Consider the following 20,788-nt stretch of genomic DNA (forward strand, 5'->3'; position numbering starts at 1 on the left):
CCTTGCAATGGTTTTAAGAGGAAGAAGGAAGGTAGCTGCCTGGCTTGCAGAGGTGCGGAGCATCCTTGCTCCTGCTGGGAAATGGACAGAGGGGGTTGCTCACGGCTGTCCCGATGGAGCCACCTCAGAGCAGGACCCAGGACCCTGGCTCCTGGAATTGCCATGCTGTCCCCTTCTGTTTCAGCATCACTCCTTGCTCCGGGCTCACCCCAGCTCCTGCCCTGGGCAGCCATGCATTTCAGCCGTTATTAATTAAAATGCAATCTACCCTTTCTCTTCCTCTCCCCAAGACACCAAGAACTGCTAAAATATTCCCAGGGATAATAGGGAGGGGAATTAAATGGGAGCTGTGAAATTTGAGCTGTGCCTTTTGGAGATTTATTGCCATTCCTAGAGCCTGCGGTTCCCTGTTGAGTGCTGCATCTTCAGCCCCACGCTGGGTGGAAATACCATGCTTGCCTGTGAGACTGGGCACACCGTTGAGATGTACATGCAGCTGCAGCATGGTCAGCCTCAGTGCAGATATGGTGCACCAGGTGCTGCGGGATCTCCTTTCCATGAGCCACTGCAGGGGCTGAACTCCCCATCTCTGCTCTATGTGGTTGTTTGCAACACGTGGTGTCAGCTCTAGGATGCAGCCTGAGGTCCCTATGGGACAGGCACTCTGGGTGTGATGCTGCATGTTGAGATGAGAACAGTATTGCTTATGGAGGGCAGTGCTGGCTGGCAGTTCAAAGAGGATTTTGCCTGTAGCTCTGAGCACTGTGCCCAGGAGGCTGTCTGTGGAAGGAGCAGCCCCAGCCCTTGCCCTGCCTGCGAGGGGGATGCTGGATGCGCAGCCTTCCTTCTCCCACATCTCCCAGACCTTCCATCCCTCCTGCAAACTGCTGCTGGGAAAGGGAGCATGAGCAAGGGATCTGAGCAAAGGGAGCACGGTGGCAGGGGTCTGAGCGTCCCACAGATGCTCAGAGGGTTGAAATGGGAGGAACTGCCTGGTGCTGTCTGTTAGCCATTGCAAAAAACACCCAGGTCTCGGCTGCATCCCAGTTAGGGAGCAGGTTGGGCCTGGCATGGGGAGGCAGCAGCCACCCTCCCTTGGGGGTCCTGCTCACACCCAGTTTGGGGGTTTGTGTGGCCCAGAGCTCTGCTGGAAGGGGATTCTGTGATGCCTGCAGACAGGCAAATGCGCTAGCACCAGGCATGCTGCCTGTGGCTGCAGTTCAAGGAGATGCTGTTGCCATGACAAGCTGTACAAGTGTTATCTGGGAAAAAAGACCCCGGCAGCACTCGTTGGCGATGGGGGGGTGCAGCCGGTGCAGAGGGCACATCCATACACACCATGCCAGCCATGCAGCCGTGTGGCTGCAAGAACAAGGTGTTCACCCACACACACTGAACTCCTAACATGCATTACGTTCCAGTGTCACACCCCCAAGACCTGCTGCCTTGCTCCAGCCCCCTCCTGAGCTCTGTGCCCCTCAAGCTCCCACACATAGGGGTGCACAGCCATGGTCCTGGTCCCTCACTGTTCTCTAGTCTGTGTGCAGCCATCCCAGGAAAGGGAGGATCTCAGTGAAGCTCTTGAGAGATGCCAGCCCTATGCTGCAGTAATTGCATGGCAGTGCAGGCTTCTGCCCCCCAAGCCCTCCCCTTCTTCACTTATTCAGTAGCAGGGGCTGGTGAGTGAAGATTAAACTCCAAAGGATGGTTCTGCTGTTAAATACCCCAGTGCCATGAGTGGGTGCTGCTGCTGGGGTGAGAGCATCAGCAGCGAGGGGTGCAGCCCAGCTCCAGGCACACATCCCATGACACAGAGCAGCGTGGGGCTGGGAATGCCCTTTACCCTGTGGCAGAGTGCCCGTCCTCCTCCTTTACCTGGAGAGTGGCAAAAGGACCTGTTTCCTGGATGGTGCTCTGGGCATGACTGCTGCAGCCCTGAGGATGCCATGCACAGGTTTGTTCCCTGTGGTGCTCCCTGGTTGCTTCCAGGCAGGAGGGTTGGGGTTGTGGCACAGTGTGCTCCCTGCCTCGCCAGCCCAGGGCGTCGCTGTCAGGCTGGGGGGGGTTGTGAGCACTACACAAGGCTTCCTGTTGTCCCGCTGAGGTCTTCGCATCTCCCTGCAGCTGCAGGAGCTCAGGGAGCAGCTCCTTCCTCGAGAACCGGTGAGGATCGCAACTGCTTACAGCAGAGCAGGGATGCGCGGGGCGCTGGATGCGCCAGAGGGGGGTACAAACAACTGCTGCAGCCCGGGGTCCTGGCTTCCCCCTGATGCAGCCCTGCCTGCGCCGGGGAAGCAGACATCCTGCGGGCGGGCGGGCAGGGCAGGCGCCGGCAGCGGGGTCAGCGCGGGGAGGCCATCACCGCTTCCTCAGGGCTCGCCGAGGGAGAGCAGTTTCCATGAACGCAGCCAGCAGCAAACCCTGCTCCATGGGCAGGGCCCTCGCTGCTCACTGCTGCAGCTTGTCCCCTTCCGCCTCCTATCCTTTCTCTCCTCTTGCTTTCCTTCCCTCTTCACCCTTGTCCTTTGTCTCTCCCTGTGTTTGTTTGATCTCCTTTCATACCAGCAGCAGTGTGTGTCCTCCCACGGCCCAGCTCCCCCCCCCCAGCACATGGTTCTGCCATGCCTTTGCTGTCAGCACGAGGCTTTGGCACCCATTTGGGCACCTTCCCACGCCGCTGGCCAACCACAGCAACTGCCACCACTTGAGTGTGTGTGACAGTGACAGTTTGCTGCCTCCTACCAGTTCCAGCTTGACAGGAGCTCTGGGGAACTCCCCAGCATGGGGGAAGCCCCCCCAGCACTGGCTGCTTTGCTTCCCAGGATGGCGCTGGGAGCATGGGGAGCAAAGCAATAGGAAAGGCTGGTTGTGCCCCCTCCATCGCTTTGCATGGGCAGCACTGCCCATGTGGTGCAAAGCACAGTGCTGCCAGCTCTCTGTGCTGAGCCCACAGCCGTGTCCCTCGTCCTTCCCTGCTCTCATCCCACCGAGGCAGGGTCTGAGCCTTCGAGCATCCCTAGGAGAGGTTCACATCCACAGTGAGCACCAGGATAGAGGGATGGAGCAGGACCAGGGTGCATTAGAGCTCACTGAGTCTGCTCCAGGGTTTCTCTGGCTGCCAGCCCTCCTAGGAGAGGTTGTGGAGCATAGATGAGCTGGGCAGTGGCACATGGGGAGCAGTGAAGGTGCTGCAGGGTGGGAGCATGAGGCTGGCACTTCTGTCCTGCACCCTTGACCTATTTCTGCCCAGAAACGGCTTGCACAGACATTAACTGCAGTTATCCTCTGTGGTACCCAGCCATGCTCGTTCAGGTCCTCCCTGCGGTACCCAGCTAAAGAGGACTTCCTCCCTGTCCCGTGTGATGCCAGATGCATCCCCACCCCAGCATGCCCATCACAGCATCCCCATCCCAGCCTCCACATCCCAGCATCCCTGTCCCAGCATCCCCATCCCAGCCCTGTCCTGCTGCCGCAGCCGCTCCCTCACTAGCTTTGCTGCTCAGCTCCAGTGGCTGCCATCCTCACAGCACCCACGCTTTGTCTGTGTCCTGTGTCACATCAGGGAAGGTGATGTGGTGGCAGGAGTGCCAGCAGTGAGGGGCAGGGGGACAGCATGAGGCAGGTGGAAGCAGTAATTGGTCATGATCTAATTAGGGAAGCCAAGGGCTCGATTAGGAGCTGTGGCTCGGTGGAGGGGTTTTAGCTGTAAGTCACAGATGGCTCTGATTGCGAGCTGCTATGGGAGAGGAGAAGCTGGCATGGACTTGCCAGGGGCTTGTAATCCTGCCTGCACGATGCTCAGTGCTGATTAACGGGACTGCTTCCTCACGGCTTGGAAATACCTCAGTGCCTGGTCTGCGTAATGAGGGTGGTCCCCATTGCTCCCAGCCACACTGCCTCGCTCCCTGCCAGTACCCATCACAGCCCACTGCTGTGCTGCACATGTGGGGACAGCAACAGATGCAACGCAAACATCAGGACAAGCAGCTGGAGCCCCTCCAAGCTCAAACTGTCCCACAGCAGATCCATGGTACGTGCCCTCAGCCCATGCCTTTATTGGGAGCACCCGACCTGCCCCAGTTTAAAACCATAAATATTAAGTAAGGAACCATGTGACATTTTTGGCCTTTCCTTAAGGGAAAGATCAGAACAGAAAATATTGTGACCAAAAGTAAATATGTAATTTTCTCCTTGATCAAAATGACTTTTATCTGCAGAATGGAAGATAGAAAGCAGTGGCCAGCTGCCTGAGCAGCGCCATGGCCTTGCAGATGTCACAGCACATGTCAGATGTGCCCCTGGAGCTGAGCATCCTGACTGCTGGCCCCTTCCTTTATCTCAGGGGTGATTTGGCTGATCCTGCAGCTGGGCCATCAGCACTGGCATGGCAGGGGGCACGTGCCCACATTGTGTCCCCAACCCACCTACCCACTGCCAGCAGCCCCCAGCACCTTTCCCCATCATCACCACCACAGCCCTGCAGCCACACAGCTGAAGCAGGCTCATTCCCGCATGTCAGGGTTGGAGGCAGCCCCACAGGATGCCTGGCCACAGCTCTCCCACACCTGCCCCCAGCACCGGCAGCATTTGGCTCCAATCCCATCTTTCCCTTCCTCCCCAAGGGGTTCTTATGGCTGTGGCCGAGCTGTTTGGCCGCTGCAGGACAGCAGGCAGGAGCCCTCAGCCCTGCTGCTGATGAGAAACCCATATCCCACGGCTGCTGGAGCTCCCACCCTTCCTCCCGGCCACCCTTGGGGCACAGCACAGCTCCTGAAGGGGAAATCCTTGCCCTTGCCCTTGGGGCTCAGAGTTGGCTGAGTCACCCTGCATCCCTGCTGCAGCAGGGGGATTTGGGGGGCTAGCTCGCAGCACCTCTTTCCCTGCATCCCAGTGGGGTTTGTTTTGCACCCCCTCACTCTCCATCCCAGCCCAGCACATTGTGTCCCATCAGCCGTGCTTCATCCCAGCCTCTCCCTCGGCTTCCAGTGCTTCCAGCAAAATTCCTTTCTGGCCAGTCATTGCCGCCCCTCGGCCTCGACGCCTCCGGGGCCGGCACACACTGATGGGGCTGGGCTTCCTCTTCCTGAGCTGCTGCAGCCCCTGCCACGCTCCCAGCCTGCTCCTCGCCTTCGACCATTGCCATGGCATCAGCCTTCCCTAGGGACACGAGGGGACTGAGTCTGCCAGCCCACCTGGGTGCCCAGCTTCCATCATCCTTGCCAGGAGAGCCGCATCCCATGCATGGCATCCCTGTGCATGTGGGTGAGGGTGAGAGGATGATTTACAGCCCCACTTGGGGCAGGGATGCGCAGAGGATGACTGCGGTCAATTGCTCACTGCAGGGAGAAGTGGGAGGCAGCGGCTGCTGGAAGAGGGCTCAGCCCTATGGAGGTGTGAGGACTCCTGAGAGCATCATCTGCCCTGACACACTGCTGCTGCTGCTGCTCCCCCTCACCTCCCAGCATCCATCCCAACTGCCAGGCACATCCCCAGCACCCATGAAACTGGATCCCATGCTGACACCCACAGCACCCAGCAAGGACACCTCCCCTGCGTGCAGCCTGCATCCACTTGCTCACATCTCACTGCACGTGCCAGCGCTCAGCCCCCGGCACCCACCCAACTCAGCTTCCCACAGTGGCAGCACCTCTCGTTGTTAATTAAAGTTTGAATGCTTTGCTCTCCCACAGTCTCCTTCACCTGTGGCTCTCCAAGCATTGTGCAAATATTAATTACCGGTAATTAATTAAATCAGGCCTCCCCATCCCCCTGTGGAGATGCTGTCTCATAAACATGCTGACAGCAAACAGGGTGTCAGGGCAGAGTCTTCCAATTACCTGTTGCTAATGATGCACACTCCACCTGCAGCAGTTTCTACCTAATTGATCTGGAGGGCTGATGGCCTGGGAGGAGGAGATAGGTGGGAAACCAGCAGGACCTGGTCAGATCCCAGTAAGGGATGGTGGACGGTTCTTTATAAATGCCCCTGGGTGTCTTCTTTCAGCTTGTGCTCCTGGAAGCTTGGTCCTGGTTTGCTGCTGGTGGGGTATGGAGCTTTCTTTGGAGCCTTTCACCCCTGAGCTGTTTCGGGGGGCTGTGCCCTATTACTTGCATTGGTGTTTAGCTGCTATCCCTTTATGATGGGGATCATCTCCCTTCAGCTCCATCCTCCTGAAGGACTCAAAGTGTTTCAGGTGCAGTGTAAAGGTTCAGTATTCCCCCATCCTGCTGCTCCTCAGTGGAGGGCTGGCAGGAAGAGGACAGGAAGGCAAACAAGGCTGTTGACCCTCCTAAAGCAGCAGGTGGGTGCTCTGGGAATGAAAGAAGGGGATTGCCCAGGGATGCACAGCAGGAAGGTGCAGATCGCTCCCTGCAGTGTGGCTGGGAGCATCTCTTGGGCAAGGTCCCTCTTCCCTCCTGGGGGACAGAGCTCCTGCGTGCTCCTAGGTGTTGCTGGGGGCACTGTCTCCCCCCTCCCAGGTCACAGGCTCCCTTGCTTACGTATAGCTGCCACTGTCTGTCCCTAAGCCCATGCAGGGCACGGATCCCTGACCGGAGGTGCCACCGTAATCCGGATCAGTGGGAAATCTGTTGGGTGCGCAGGCAGCCCTGGCTGCACCCGCAGCAGATCGAGCACCACCCAGGACATGGGGCATCCCTGCAGGAGACAACCTCTTGCACTGCATCATGGTGCACGAGTGCATTAACTGCTGAGCGAAGCCAGCTTAATTCCCACTCTACAAGCAACAGCAGCAGCAAAGTGGGGTGAGATTAAGGCATTCTTTGGGCAGCTCCCTCTCCCCCGGTGTATTCCAGCCTGCAAGGCCACTAATGCTACTTACATTATTACTGGATTATTTGGGTGTAATGAGCTTTGCCCCGCTCAGCTGTCCCCCCGCTCAGGGCTGTTGTGATGTGTAATACTTCCTGTGCAGGGCCACGAGGCGGGCAGCTGCCTGCTCACAAACAACCAGAGCCCCAGCAACACAATGCGTTAATGTTCCCAGAGCGAAATTCCAGCGTGGACCGGAGGTTAATCACAAATCAGGGAGCTTTTGGCATAATGCTGAACAAAGCTGGCAGGAGGGAGGGTGGCGGTGCCTAAGCCGGGTCCTGACCCATCTCCATGGGTACAAATAGGAGTGACCATATCAGTTCTGGCTGTGCAAGTGGTGTAAGGCAGCTATAAGCATCTCTTCCATCCTGGCTCCTTTTCCTCTGCCTTCCTTCCCATCAGAGCTGCCAGTGCAGGGGCTTGGCGATGTGTTGCTATGGACACCAGGAAGTTTCCCCTGGAGACCAGAAACCCGGAATAAGTGATGCCTGCATTTTCTGACATTGATTTTTTTTCTACTTCCCTTTTTTTTTATTATTAATGTTTGTTGAAGTGTTGATTAATTCCAGCCTCTCATCCCACCTCCCTCCTGCTTTCTCCTCCAGGCTTTGTGGATTGCCATGGCTGTGTCCCAGGGCTTGGCTTCTGCTTCATTCTAGGCAAGGGTGTGAGCATGGGGTGTGTGGGAGGAAGCTTCAGTGCTGTAACTCTTGCTCTGCTGGAGACCCCTATAGAAGAGATCCCCCCCTATATTCCAGACATCCTGTTGGGATCAGGCCTGGGTCCTCCCAGGCTGCTGCAGAGCTCATGAGCTCCCACCAGCAGCAGCCACCACAGGAGGTCCTGCACCCCTCTTCCAGGGATTCTGCCTCCCTGCTCCCTTTACAGGTATCCATCATATTTAGGATCTCAAAGTGATTTAGACCTAGTCTAGTTAGTGTGCCTGCTGGTCTGAGCTCCAGACCTGAATCCTGTTTGTAGATCCTCCATTAGCACTGCAGTGCCCTTCAGTACCTTGGGTACCTCTGTTGGCCTCTGAGAGCTGCAAGAGCATGGTCAGGAGTGAAGTCCCAGAAGCTCTTGGAAGCTCCCATTGAGGCTGGAGCCTGAGCTTTGCTGAGGGGCACACAGGAAAGACCTCAGCTTTCCTTGCAGCCCTCAGGTTGGACTGAGCAAAGCAGGATGGAGCTGGAGTGGTCAGGGAGGGTCAGCCCGTTTTCCCAGTGCTGCATGTTCCCAGAGCATGTCTCTGGGCACTTGACACATGGGATGAGGTTTTACTGTGAGGCAGTCTCAGTGTCACTTTGACTTCTCTTTCTTTGCTTTTGAAGCCAATAATGGGCTGTTTCTGTTCCCTGCCACATGATCTGCCCCCCTGGTGAATGAGGAGCCTCTCTGATGAGTGATCTCCTGTGTCCTTTCCTCCCTGCTCTGGAGGGAGTTCTCATACCAGGTTTCAATCAGCTGCTTCTCTTGTTCCTGGGAATGCAGTTCAGCACTAGGTCAGAAAGTCTCTGCTCCATTGAAATCCTGCCCTTCGCTGCTTGAGCTGCCCAAATTGCATCTCCCTCTCTGACATCTTACACAAGCAAGTCCTTTGCTGCTTGGCCCCTGCCTGCAGCAGTTAGTATGGTGTCACCTCTTGCAAGCAGCCCATGCACTTGCAGATGGGGCAGGGAAAGAGGAGCGTGTTCTGTGTGTGTCTGGGGATTGTGCTGGGGCAGCAGAAAGATCTCCTGCTCCATACGGTTCCTCTGCTGGAGCGTGGGGTGAAGATGCTGAGCATCAGCCCTTCGTGGTGGTGTGCGGAGCTGCAGCAGGAGGTGAGAGTGGAGCTGAGACCCAGCACCACCTGCATCAGGAGAAGGCTGGCTCTTCCCACTGCCCCAGGGACCTGTGTTCTCCTGTCCTCCCCTGCAGCCCCCAGCTCAGCACAGAGCCTGCACGTGCCACAGTGGGGCTGGGAGTGCTGCTCCTCACCGAGGAGGTGACAGTCCCACCAGGGCCAAATGCTCAATTGCTGTGATGTTTGAAAGCTCCTTGAAAAATCACTTCTTTATCCAGTTCTTACCCAAACAAGTGGAAGCTCCGCAAACACAACAGTTCCTTCCCGTGCTGCTGCCAAATCAGTGCTCGCTGGCCTGTGGCTGAGCAGGTCAGCAGCAAGCCAGGGTTGCTCAAGAGCTGAGTGGAGCAGAGCCAGAGGGTAGCTGGTCTATGCGTTGTCCTTCTGCACTTGTCTAGGAGATAGGAGAGCATCTGTGGAGCTTTGTGTGGCTTTGGGGTGATGGTGTGGGTGACCCGGTTATCCGTGCAGGTGACCTGGTTATGCACGCAGGGACAGGGAGCAGTGCCTGGGCACTTAGGGCTGCAGACCTGTGAGCCAAACACAGGTAGTGGTTCTCTTGTGGGGACAGGGAAGTCCTGAATCCAGACAGGAATATGCACCCAGCTTGGAGTTCCTGTGTGCCAGCACAGTCCCTATTGTCTTTGCTCTGAGAGATGCCCCGATGTCCAACACTGTCACAGTCACTGGAGGGCTCCTCTGCAGCCACCGTCTGGGGTCAGTGTGTGTCCTGAATGCTGACAGACCCTTCCTCTCTCTCGCTCCTCTCCTTTCTGCCAGCAGTTCCCTACCAGCAGAACCCCTACACCCCCGGGAGCAGCTCCACCGTCATCCAGTGCTACCGCTGCGGGGACACCTGCAAGGGCGAGGTGGTGCGAGTGCAGAGCAACCACTTCCACATCCGCTGCTTCACCTGCCAAGGTAGGAGGGTGCTGCCCCAAGAGCTGCTTCCCCCACAGCCCTGGGTGCAGCCTGGAAAGCAAAAGGCTGGGGGCAGACGTACCTGGACCACTGGGAGGTGGTCACACACCCAGGGGTGCCCATGGCGTGGTGCAGGAGGGGAGGTAATGGCAGGGGGTTGCAGGGTGCAGGCAGTGTCCCTGTGTGACACAGAGCCCCTGTGAACAGGGGTGACCAAGAGCTCGGCACCAAGACCCTTGAGCTACCTAAATGTCAACAGCCCACATTGTGCCATTCCCAAACGTTCCCACAGCCCATCTGGGATCTGGGGGTCCCTGTATCCTTCAGCCTCCTGCCCCCACATCAGGAGGAGGTGATTCCAGCCTGAGTGAGAGGTAGCAAGGTAGGGAGATGCCCTGAGTGGCTCCTGATGGGGCTGGGGTGGGTGATGGATCGCTGCCACTCGCACATGGGATGCGACCAAGGCACTGTGGGATGCAGGTTGCTGCAGCAGGGACACCGCAGCCCCCAGGGGCTGGCAGATAGAGAGGCTGCTTGGATCCTCCCTGTGCACAGGAGCTGCAGAGCTGTAAAAGCTAACGGCCCAGAGCTGATGCTGAAGGGCTCCTTAGCGTGTTTATTGGAGCAGCAGCTCTCAACCGGGCCAGTGTCTGCTTCTGTAGGTTGTAAAGCATCCCATTACCAGGGCTCTGGGCTTCCAAGCTCCCAGCACTTTGTGCTAAGCAGGACATAAATCCCCATCCCCTTGGTCATGCTTTGCTGCTCCTCTCTGGGGAGCAGGGCGTTTGCCTGGAGGGGACTCCTCCCCAGGGCTGTCCCCCCAGGTCTTTAGGAGGAGCGTGGTCCCAGGTTGTCCTTGGGGCTGCCCCACGTGTGCAGGGGCTTTGCTGAGCCCCCTGCCCCTTTCCAGCTTGGACAGGAGGGATAAAGGAGGAGCTGCCTATCCAGACAAAGAGCTCAGACAGCCGCCGGCTTCAAAGGGTCCAGGAGCCAGCAGGGACAGCTTGGCAGCACTCGCTGCCCGATTTCCAAGTGAAAGGGAATAAATAATGAGAGGAAATCCTCCTGTCTCACCTTCGCTCGCAGCTCGTACCCCGCTGCCACCTCTGCCTGCTGCCAGCTCCCTCGCCAGCCCCACGGCTTGTTCCTGACATGTCGCTGGGAGCCTGGCATGGCTGGTGCAGCCCCTGGGGAAGTGTTATGGGTCCCACAGCAAACAGGGCCCAGACCTGCCTCGTTTCTTCTTGCTTCTGCTCCCTGGTGCTGTCCCAGAGCTGGTGGCCTGTCCTTGTCACTGACAAGTGAATGCATGCAGGCTGCTTCAGGGAGCAGTGGGTGAGGATGCTCAGTGGGAGAGGAGCTGCATCTCTGCCCCATGGGCCATGCAGCAGCGGGTCCAGCTCTGCCGAGGGGGGGGTGTGGGTGTGCAAGGACAGGACCAAGGGGTATGTAGGGATGAAGGGTAAAGCAGAGACCAAGATGGGCTGTGCCAGCAGGTTCTCAGTTGCTCTGTAGTTTCCCCTTCACCTTCCAGGATGGGTGATGGGCATCATACAAAGACCCCAGGACCCCTGAGGTGCCTTCCAGGGGCTGATGCTCTTGAGGTCTCTCTGTAAATGGCAAAGACATGGGAGGGAAATGACACTAAGGGCTAGGGCTTGCCACGTCAACTTGGATTGCCCTGATGGGCTGTGCACCACCCATGGTTCCCACAGCAGGGAAGGAAGTGAGGTTGAGCTGGTCACCTAAGGAAAAACAAGCAGTGAGAGCATCAACACCAGTTGCTCCCAGGACCTGTTCCCAGCTTCACGTCCAGGTCAGGGAGCAGAGATGGCTCACCATGGAAAAGGCCATGCCCCAGGGTGTGGAGAATGGGGAGCACTCCCAGCTGGCCCATTCTTTGGCAGTTCTGTACTGGGCTTCCTGACAGTGTCAAACGGAGGGGCTGAACCCCCCCCGGGTGCCATGGGCTGTTTGTGGATGGTGAGTGGGAGCTGCAGGGTTTCCCTATGGGAACCCCCAGCCCTGGCTGTCCGGGCAGCACCATCCTGCACCCCGCTGCGGCCCAACACTGACATCTTGTGGTGCTGGGCGAAGGCCCCAGAGCGTCGGGTGGGAAGGGGAAACCCTAACCCTAACCCTAACCCTAACCCTACTGAGGTACCTGGAGAAAGCTGCGTCTTCAGGGATGCTGCTGGAGGGGCAGCAAGAGGTGGGCTCAGAGGTGCCCCCTTGACGGTTCATGTCCCCCCTGCAGTGTGCGGCTGCGACCTGGCCCAGTCTGGCTTCTTCTTCAAGAACCAGGAGTACATCTGCACGCACGACTACCAGCAGCTCTATGGGACCCGCTGTGACAGCTGTGGGGACTTCATCACTGGAGAGGTCATCTCTGCCCTGGGCAGGACCTACCACCCCAAGTGCTTCGTCTGCAGCACGTGCAGGTGAGCTCTGCCGTCACCAGGGTGCATGGCCCCCTGCAGAAGTGTTGTGCACCAAGGACAGGGCTGTTCCCTACCCTCATTCCCTGCTCAGCACCTCAGCAGGAGCCTCCTCTGGGTTTCCTTGGTGGAAATGAAACGGTTCTGACCCTTCCCATTGCACCCAGGAGTGTTGCCATGATGCTCCTGCCCCAGCTCACGTGCATGCTCACTGCCTCCCTCGGTAGCCCTTGCTCCTCAGCACCATGGCTCTTGCTAGCCCTGGGGAAGGAGCTCACAGGCAGCCCCAAGCACTGCATGGAGGGGAGCAGCAGCTCACACCTCCCCACCTCTGCTTGGCCGCAGGAAGCCGTTCCCCATTGGAGACAAGGTCACGTTCAGCGGGAAGGACTGCGTGTGCCAGAACTGCTCCCACTCCCTCATCAGCACCAAACCCATCAAGATCCACGGGCCCAGCCGTAAGTTGAATGCTCCTGTGTTATGTGATGGTTGCAAGAAGGGACCGTGTGCCCCTGGGTGGTGCTGGGCTGGGCTCTGGGGCCAGGATGCAGCCCTGCACAGAGCCGCAGGCATCACAGTGGTTCGGAGGAGGAACAGGGCAGTCCTGCAGCTCCCCCTTGCAGTCACCGCTGGTTTGGGGAGCTCCCTTGGCCTGTCTGTGACCTGGAGCAGGGCCACCAGCCCAGCAGGAGCTGTCTGAGGCACTGGGGAGGTGCTGGAGCTGGGTTTGCTCTGAGGCAGTGCCCAGATGTTTGTGTCCAGCTGCACCAAGGTCTGTGTCCAAGTGCCAGCCCCGGCACTGCTCGCCTGCTGTCCCAGTGCTGCTGGGGCTCACTGCTTCTACAAGCACTGAAAGGCTCCTTACACTCATCCCCTTGCACTGGATGAGTCCAAGCAACAGGCAGGCTCTTTTAGATAGATTTGGCTTGCTTTTGACCCAGGTTGTTCCTTGAGATGCCTTTTCTTCATGCCATGCTTTGTCCCCCCAGTGTTTCTGTGCTGGTGGCTCTCTGCCCCAGGTCACGGCAGATCATCCATAGGTGCTGTGCTTGGGGGCTGGTAGAGCATCACTGTGGCATGGAGCTGCTGCCAGCCATTCACCATGGTGGCACTGGTGGGGGCTGTTTGCGTTGAGTTATGAGTTGGTGCTGATGGGTCCCTGGGAGCCCTCCCAAGCTGACTCCCCCAGCTCTCACCATGGCCTCGATGGAGTTAGCGGACGTGGCAGGGTTTGAAGGAGCGCCAACCAAAGGACAGTGCTTCCCCCATCTTCCTCCATCAGCACCTTCAGCTGCCCAGAGGCAGGCTGTGGCCAGCTGCAGCACCCTGCTGTCTCCCATCGCAGGGCCAGGGCAGCACGCAAGGGAAGGGCAGCCACATGCTCTGCCTCTTCCTCTCTCTGCCCATCCCCTTCCCAACAGCCCAGTGCTCCCTGCCTGCAGGGGAGGATTACCTGAGGACACCGTGCTTTATTCATAGGCAGCAGCCAGCTGTACCCTGCTGCCTGCATGTGCCTCCTGCTGCCCAGGTGACGCTGGCAGGGAAGGTGTGCCTGCTGGAGGCAGTGCTGGTGTGCTCTGCGGGCAGGACATCCCTAGAAGATGCTCATCCTCTCCCTGTGAGCAGCCCAGCAGCCAGCAGGACCTGTGAGAGACGCAGATCCTGTCCCAGCTGACTTGGCCAGCCTGCTCTTGCCGGGGGTCAGAAATCCTCCTTCCTTTGCTTTGTCCAGCGGGCAGGGACTTGGTGCAGAGCTGCCTGGGGTGGGCTGAGAGGCAAAGTCTGCTCAGGCTGCCAGTGCCGTGCTCCTGTACCCCCCTGGTGCCGCAGTGCAGAGGGAGGCGACTGGGAGGGGGTTAAGGAGAAACCCCATCCATGCAAACCTGCTGGCCAGGGAAGAAGAGGACAAGGAGGAGTCAAGGTCAGGGGTCCATGTGCTTCCTGCTCCCAGCCTTGGCAGGAGCCAGGGGAAGAGGGGAAGGAAGGGAGTCTCGTCAATACCGCAGCGGGGCCGGACGCGGCTGCCGGAGAGCACAGCCCTTCCTCTGCCGCACGCACTGCCGGTCACTTCCCATTGCTCCCGCCTGGACGGGAGCCCCCTGGGACCTGCCAGCCCATGACCTTGCCTGGTGGGTGCTTGGGTGGGATGGCTGGGTGCCAGTGGTGCTATGGAAGCTGCAGCTCCAGCAGGAGGTTTTCCTCCTGCCTCCTTCGCTGGGAGCAAGCAGAGGTGGCGTATTCCCATGAAGAAATGATTCCCCATGAAGAAATGATCCCCAAGAGGCTGCCCCTGGAGCGGTGTCAGGAGCAGGGTGTTTATAACAGCAGCACCCCTGGAAAAGGGTGTCCTCTGGGTGCAAGGGTTGTGCCAGGTTAAGCAGCTGGGGTGCCTTGGTGTGGGTCAGCAGATGTGGGTGTTCCTGCTGTGGTGCTGAGCCCCACAGGGAACTGCGGTGGTCCCAGCCCCCCCTCTTCTGTCTCCCCAGACTGTGCAGGCTGCAAGGAGGAGATCAAGCAAGGCCAGTCCCTCCTGGCCCTGGAGAAGCAGTGGCACGTCAGCTGCTTCAAGTGCCAAACGTGCGGGATCATCCTCACCGGCGAGTACATCAGCAAGTGAGTGCCACCGGCCTGGCAGCAGGCTTGGCTGTGCTGCCCATTGTCAGGCTGTGCCCCTGGGGCTGGGGCTGAAGCGAGGGGATGCCCAGCCCTGCTTCCCTGCCCTTACCCCCTTCTTCTCCCTCTCCCAAAGGGATGGCATCCCTTACTGTGAGTCCGACTACCATGCCCAGTTCGGCATCAAGTGCGAGACCTGCAACAGGTACATCAGCGGCAGGGTCCTGGAGGTGAGTCCTGGGGCTCCAGCCACCCCATCCCAGTCTGTAATAGGGACCATGTACATCACATCCAAAGGTGCATGCTCTGGGGAGGTGTGGGAACTTCATCATCCTGCGCCCTTGTAATAACCTTGATCTCTCAAGGCTTTTCCTGTGGTACAGTGTGATTACCTCTGGAGGGTGGCAATGGGGGAAGGAGCACCACCATGCTGCAGACCTTTGGAAAGCTGGTTTGGGTGCTGGAGCTAAGCAGCCAGAGCATGTGGTGGCCTGAGTGAGCTGGGACACATCTGGAGCCCAAGATGTGGGGACACAAGCCTTAACCATCCTGCTACCAATGCCCAGCTCTGGGGTGTCCCCACCACACTGGTCCCAGCCTTCCGAAGGCATCCTGTGCAGGCAGCCTGCTGTTGCCTTGGAAACGCATCCAGCTCAGCTGCTGCTGCGGAGCCTGGGCGAGGGGCTGCAGCACCCTGCCCATGGGCAACATCCCCATGGCACATCTCCTGCAGGGCAGCAACCAGAGCAGGGGTCCCCTTCCCTGTGCTGGATCCGGAGGGGTTTTGCTTATCACACTGGGGGCAGCAGGAGCTGCTCCAGCAGAGCCACTGAGGGATGCAGGGATCCCACAGCAAGGCATGGGTGCAGGTGGCTGTGGAACTGCCTACCAAGAGGTGGTCACACTGCTGGTCCTGCTGGCCTGAGAGCACCCAGCCTGGCTGGGGACCATCTCCTGAAGCTGGAGCCAGGACCAGGAGCCCTCCAGCATCTTCCGCCTCTTCCGAGAGCAGCCTCTGTTGAAGGCTTTCTGCTGACTCCAGGCTCCGGCAGCAGTCCCAGTGCTGGCTGCTGTGAGTGTGAGCTCAGCACTGCAGCAGCTGCCCATCATGGGGCCACTTGATCAGCAAACATCCGAGTGGAGCAGGGTGAAGCCAGAGGCCCAGTGATACAGAATCCCTGCTGCTGCTCCCTGATAACCCTGTGCTAGGACAGAACATCTCCAGCCACCCCAGCAGGCTGGGTGTACATGATGTGGGATGATCAGTGGGTGAGAGGAGCCAGGGGGGACCTGGAACCAGCCTGGCCAACACCATTGGGCACTGCTGCCTCTGAGCCACTTGTTGCACTGCAGTCAGGTTTTCCTTGCTTGGTGCATCCACAGTGAAATCAGGACAAGCATAGGTTGTTCCTGCAGCTGTGTGTCTGAGAGAGAGCAACAAGTGGGGGGTAGCAGCCCTGGGGTGGGGAAAAGGGGACAGACTACCCTCCTCTCCCATATGTCTGTTTCCCCTGGCTCTTCTCCTGCCAGTAGCTCTAGTTCTGTCCACCTCCCCCTGTGCCCTCCATCCCTAGATCTGCTCCCAGCATCTGCCCTTCCTGGCTGGAATGAGCTGACCAAAACCCACTGAGATCCCATGGGAGCCGAGATGCTCCAGGAAACAGTCCTCTTGCATTAGCACCTTGCATGCTGCACCCAGGGCCACGCACGGGAGCCCTTCTTGTGCAGTGGGACTCTGTGGGCTGCAAGTAAGGTGCTTTGGTGCCAGGGTCCCCATGGGCAGAGCCAAGGTGCCACCTCCTTGTGTGTGCTGTCATGGAGCCAAGAGGAGCGTGGGGTTTGGGTACCAGAGAGCAGTGCTGGGTGAGCATCCCTCACCTCCCCACACTCCCCGGTACGTGCCTGCTCGCAGCATGGAGGGATGTGTAAAACCAGAGCCTTTAATTGTCTTCTGTGGCAGAGCGTGAAATGGAAAGGGCGCCTTAAAATAATGTGAGGCTGCAAGGAGCCTTCCCATGCTATCCCAGCAGCCTCCAGGCTTTCCCAACTGCTCCAAGCTGTGCAGCCAGGCTCGGATGATTAATAAGTCTTGAAGGGACCCCAAGTGATAATGAGCAGGTCTCTGCCCTCGCAGCTTTTTATCAGCTGTAATATTAACCACTATGAAAGGAGCAAGGTTTGGTCATGGTCTGGAGAGCTGCTCCTCGAGAAGGAGTTGTGTGTTTTGAGATGCTGAATGGGTTTCAAAGGTCTGCATTGAAATGGAAGTTGGGAATGGGCTGGTAGAATACCACTGGGGGAGCAGCCACTGTCCCTCTGCATCCACACCCCGGTCTGCAAAGCATCCCCTTTTGGCACAGTCTCACCTATGACAGCAGCCCATAGTCTAGATAGGAAAAGATGTGGGTTTGGTTTTTCCCTTACTGTCAGCACACCAAGTCTTTGAGAGTACTGAGAGGGTCCAAGAGCACCAAATGCTGCCCACATTCAGAGATGGACTAGGGAGGGCAGCACATCAGAGCCCCACATCCCCTGCTTTAGCTGCCTCTAGCCAGCTGGAAATAGAAGCAGTGGGAACTGCAGGCACACTGGCTTGAAGCCTGTGCGAGCTGGATTAGTTTTCACCCCTTTCCTTGTGTTTGCAGCCATCTCCTGTTGATGCAGCTCGGGGTGCCCTCTGTGGGTACTGCTGCTGGGTACCTGATGCAGAGGGTGCTGGCTTGTGTTGCAGTGGGCAGCTGCAGGCAGGGCTCTGAGCACAGGGCATGGGGCAGAGCCTGGTGGAGGGTGACCTCTCTGCTCCTCTGTGTTCACAGTGGGTCTGTCCCTGCAGCCCTCTCACCACTGACTCCCCTGCCACGTTATCAAGCTCTTGGGTGTGAATTGGGGGTGTTTGAGCTGTGGGCTCAGTGGAGCCAGCCTAGGAGTGGTTGTGCTGCTGCAGCGGGCACAGGGAGATGCCCCTTCCCCAGATTGGGTTGCACTGCAGTGGGTCTGAACCCTCCCACTCACCTCCCTTGTCTGCCCTGAACCCTTGGGCTCTATTTTGGCATAAACTAGAGGGGGGAAAGCTGCTGGCTGCCATCTGCACCCCAGGGACATTGAATTCCAGGTTGATTTTTATGGGCAATCAACTGGCAGATTCCCAGTTATTCTCACAGCAAATTTTCCTGTTGATCCTCATGTTTCAGACTGGCTCCAGCCCCCTCTACCATAACCCTCTCTGTCACCAAGGGCCTCCGCTTCCCTCTGCTGCCTTAAATCATCGTTCCTCTTCGTTTGGATTATTATGGGAGTAAAATGGCCTTTGGGGTTGAGTTCCGACAGTGCAGCCCAGATTCCTCCTGCCTTGAGCCAGCTCCTGCCTCCCAGCCCAGAAAACGAGCCTGTAATTGAAGTGCAGGCAGACACTCTGAGTGGGAACAAGCTACCAATTAAAGCTGTTATCCCTGTCAAAGAGCAAAGGGAGCAGCCCAGCTCCAGCTCAGCTGGGGAATCGCTTGTTCCTAGCGCTGAAGTTTGTGCATGGCTTTGTAGGAGGAGAAAAGTGTCTTGATGGAGAGGGGCTGGCAGTGGCATCCAGGGAGGGTCTGACTGACGGCTTTGTGAGGTTCATCACTGGGGCCCTTCTCCTGCCTTCGCTGCTTCCCTGCTGTGACATCCTGGGCCAAATCTGCTGTTTCAAGCTGTAGCAGGGAAGGCGCACGCCTGAGTGTTCCTGCAGAGGGTCTCTCGTCTCCACAATGCAAGGGCAGTTTGTTAGGTGTGAGCTTTGTAGGGGCATCGTCCTTGGGGGTTTGGGACTCGTGGCTGTGCTTTCCTGTGTGTTGGACAGAGGGAGAGCAGAAAGCTTCCAGTCTGACTTGTAGTCCGTGAGGTCAGATCAGTGATGAGGCAGGCTCTAGTTTTCCCCATGAATTGTGGTAGTCCCTGAGGCCACCCTGGGCAGTTTTGCCCCATTCACTTTGTCTGCTGCAGGGATGCCAGGGCCACTTGCCCTCAGGGGTGTGAGCAGGTCACCACGTCCTGCCTTGATCAGGAGCCCCTGTTCTGTGCTCGCCCCTGCAGGCAGGAGGGAAGCACTACCACCCCACCTGCGCCAGATGTGTCCGCTGCCACCAGATGTTCACGGAAGGAGAGGAGATGTACCTCACAGGTAGGGGTCTGCAGCAGTGAGGAGGGGCTCCCCTGCCCTGCATGGCTGGGGGGCTCTGTGTGCTGTTTGCAGGGGCATTTGGGGTTTGGGTGCCCATGGAGATGGGTGCCCAGGGAAGGGTGGCCCAGGACCCCCTCCCCACTGCTCCCAACCCACCCAGGTTACGCTGGGAGCAGCACCAGAGGGGTCAGGCTTCTGCTGGGCACAGCTGAATGATTTGGGTTTGGGTTTGGTTTCAACAGGAGCTCATTCCCAGAGCACCCATAGGGGATATTTCCAGTGCAGAAGGGAGGGTTTGGTTTTGCTCAGTAACCCTGAGTCGCTAATGATCCCATGGGTGGCAAAGGGGGAATTGTGCACTGGGAGCACTCAAGTGGGGGTCCCAGCACGGCCCCATTATGGCAGCAGGATGGGCGCACTCAGCGGACATCCCAGGGCTTGGTGGCTTTGCTGGTCCCAGCCCTGAGGGAACTGGATGCTGCAGGCTCAGTGTTACCCCTGGTTTAAGGCACTGGAGCTGCCAGGCTGAGCACTGGGGCTGGGCCAGAAGCACCCCCGGGTTTGCTGTCACAGTTCAATAGTGCTGGCCACTACATCTCAGTGCTTGGGAGCTGTTGCATTTCTTTTTCCCAACGAGCACATGCTGTGGCTGCACCGGTTACAGGAGTGCAACCTGTAGCTGCAGTGCAGCTGCTACTGGGGACAGGGGGGCCACAGGCTGCAGGTCAGTGCTGGAGGTGGCAGGACAGGACAGGACAGGTCTCCCCCATGGCAGGGGCAGCAGGATGATCCCAGGCAGCAGAGCTCAGCTGTGTGTGAAGCTGATGGAATGCTTTCTCTGTGCTGCGTTGCAGGCTCTGAAGTGTGGCACCCCATCTGCAAGCAGGCGGCCAGAGCAGAGAAGAAGCTAAAGGTAGGCACCAGGGTGATGGGCATCTCCCAGAGGTGGCACCACGCAGGGGACGTTGCCCCTAAGTCCCTGCTGGAGGTGAACAGTTGTGGCACTGTCCAAGCCCGGGGTGGCTTCCTGATGCCATGTCCTTGCAGCCCAGAGGAAGCAATCTGCTTGCTGCACCCAGCGCTGTGCCTGTGCAGAGGTCCCTCCTTGTGGTGTTCTCATCTGCCCTCTGCTTTTCTGCCTCCACAGCACAGAAGGACATCAGAAACCTCCATCTCACCCCCTGGTTCCAGCATCGGCTCCCCGAACCGTGTCATCTGTGTAAGTACAGCTCTGCCTGTCTGCGTGGGGCAGGATGGATGCTCCGGCCACAGGGAAGAGAGCAGCAGTTCCCAGGGCTGCTCTGCAGTGTGAGGTGTCCCCCAGGGACACAGCCCAGTGTGTGGGGCCAGCAAGGACAAGCCGTGTCCCCTCTGCAGCAGCATGCCGTGCTGCCAGGGCCACTGGCACAGGCCAGGAGCACTCAGAGGGTCACAGTCCCCACTCCCAGCTCCTCTGCCCCTTCCCACTTGCTGCCTCCCAGGCATCTCCTCTTACCTCTTCCTACTGCTGGGGTGTTGGGGGGCTCTGTCTGCTCTATGCTGGTTCCACACTGTGCACTCCAGCCTCCCCCTTTCTTGTCTCCTCTTCCTTTCTGTCTCTGTCTCTCCGTCTCCCTAGGCTAAAGTGGATAATGAGATCCTTAATTACAAAGACCTGGCAGCTCTTCCCAAGATTAAAGCCATCTATGAAGTGCAGCGTCCTGACCTCATTTCCTACGAGCCCTATCACAGATACACGTCGGATGAGACACTGGAGAGATATAGCTATGGGGAGGTACTGAGTCTCGATGCATCAGCTCTGCAGGGAGCTGGGCCCCAATCTGAGGCGATGGAGAGAGCTGCATGTGGGTTCACTTGCTCCAGTGGGAATACTGCAGGGAGACAGGAGGGGGGTAAGACCTCTCCCAGAGGCTCCCCATCACTGGGAAGAGGGCCAGAAGGGTAATCTTTACATTACTGCTATAGAGTAAGGAAGAAAC

General features: G+C 58.2%; 1 protein-coding gene across 18 annotated transcripts in view; it reads left to right on the forward strand.

Annotated features, from left to right (window-relative positions):
* ABLIM3 (actin binding LIM protein family member 3) overlaps positions 1-20,788 on the forward strand; it is a 50,079-nt gene that overhangs the window by 20,892 nt on the left and 8,399 nt on the right. For 12 of the 18 annotated variants that reach the window (XM_061372834.1, XM_061372832.1, XM_061372827.1 and 9 more), the window contains exons 2-10: positions 9,465-9,602; positions 11,860-12,043; positions 12,386-12,498; positions 14,527-14,653; positions 14,790-14,883; positions 18,722-18,809; positions 19,664-19,722; positions 19,957-20,028; positions 20,428-20,583. In XM_061372834.1, the coding sequence (XP_061228818.1) occupies positions 9,465-9,602; positions 11,860-12,043; positions 12,386-12,498; positions 14,527-14,653; positions 14,790-14,883; positions 18,722-18,809; positions 19,664-19,722; positions 19,957-20,028; positions 20,428-20,583 (1,031 nt within the window). Of the gene's footprint in view, positions 1-9,461; positions 9,603-11,859; positions 12,044-12,385; positions 12,499-14,526; positions 14,654-14,789; positions 14,884-18,721; positions 18,810-19,663; positions 19,723-19,956; positions 20,029-20,427; positions 20,584-20,788 lie in introns of all 18 variants that reach the window. The other 6 variants (XM_061372837.1, XM_061372839.1, XM_061372843.1 and 3 more) reach the window with 2 other exon arrangements.

This window comes from Neopsephotus bourkii, unplaced genomic scaffold (assembly GCF_033783945.1).
Source record: "Neopsephotus bourkii isolate Nb327-2 ecotype Australia unplaced genomic scaffold, CSIRO-AGI_Nbou_v1 NB_1622, whole genome shotgun sequence".
Classification (NCBI taxonomy): domain Eukaryota; kingdom Metazoa; phylum Chordata; class Aves; order Psittaciformes; family Psittacidae; genus Neopsephotus; species Neopsephotus bourkii.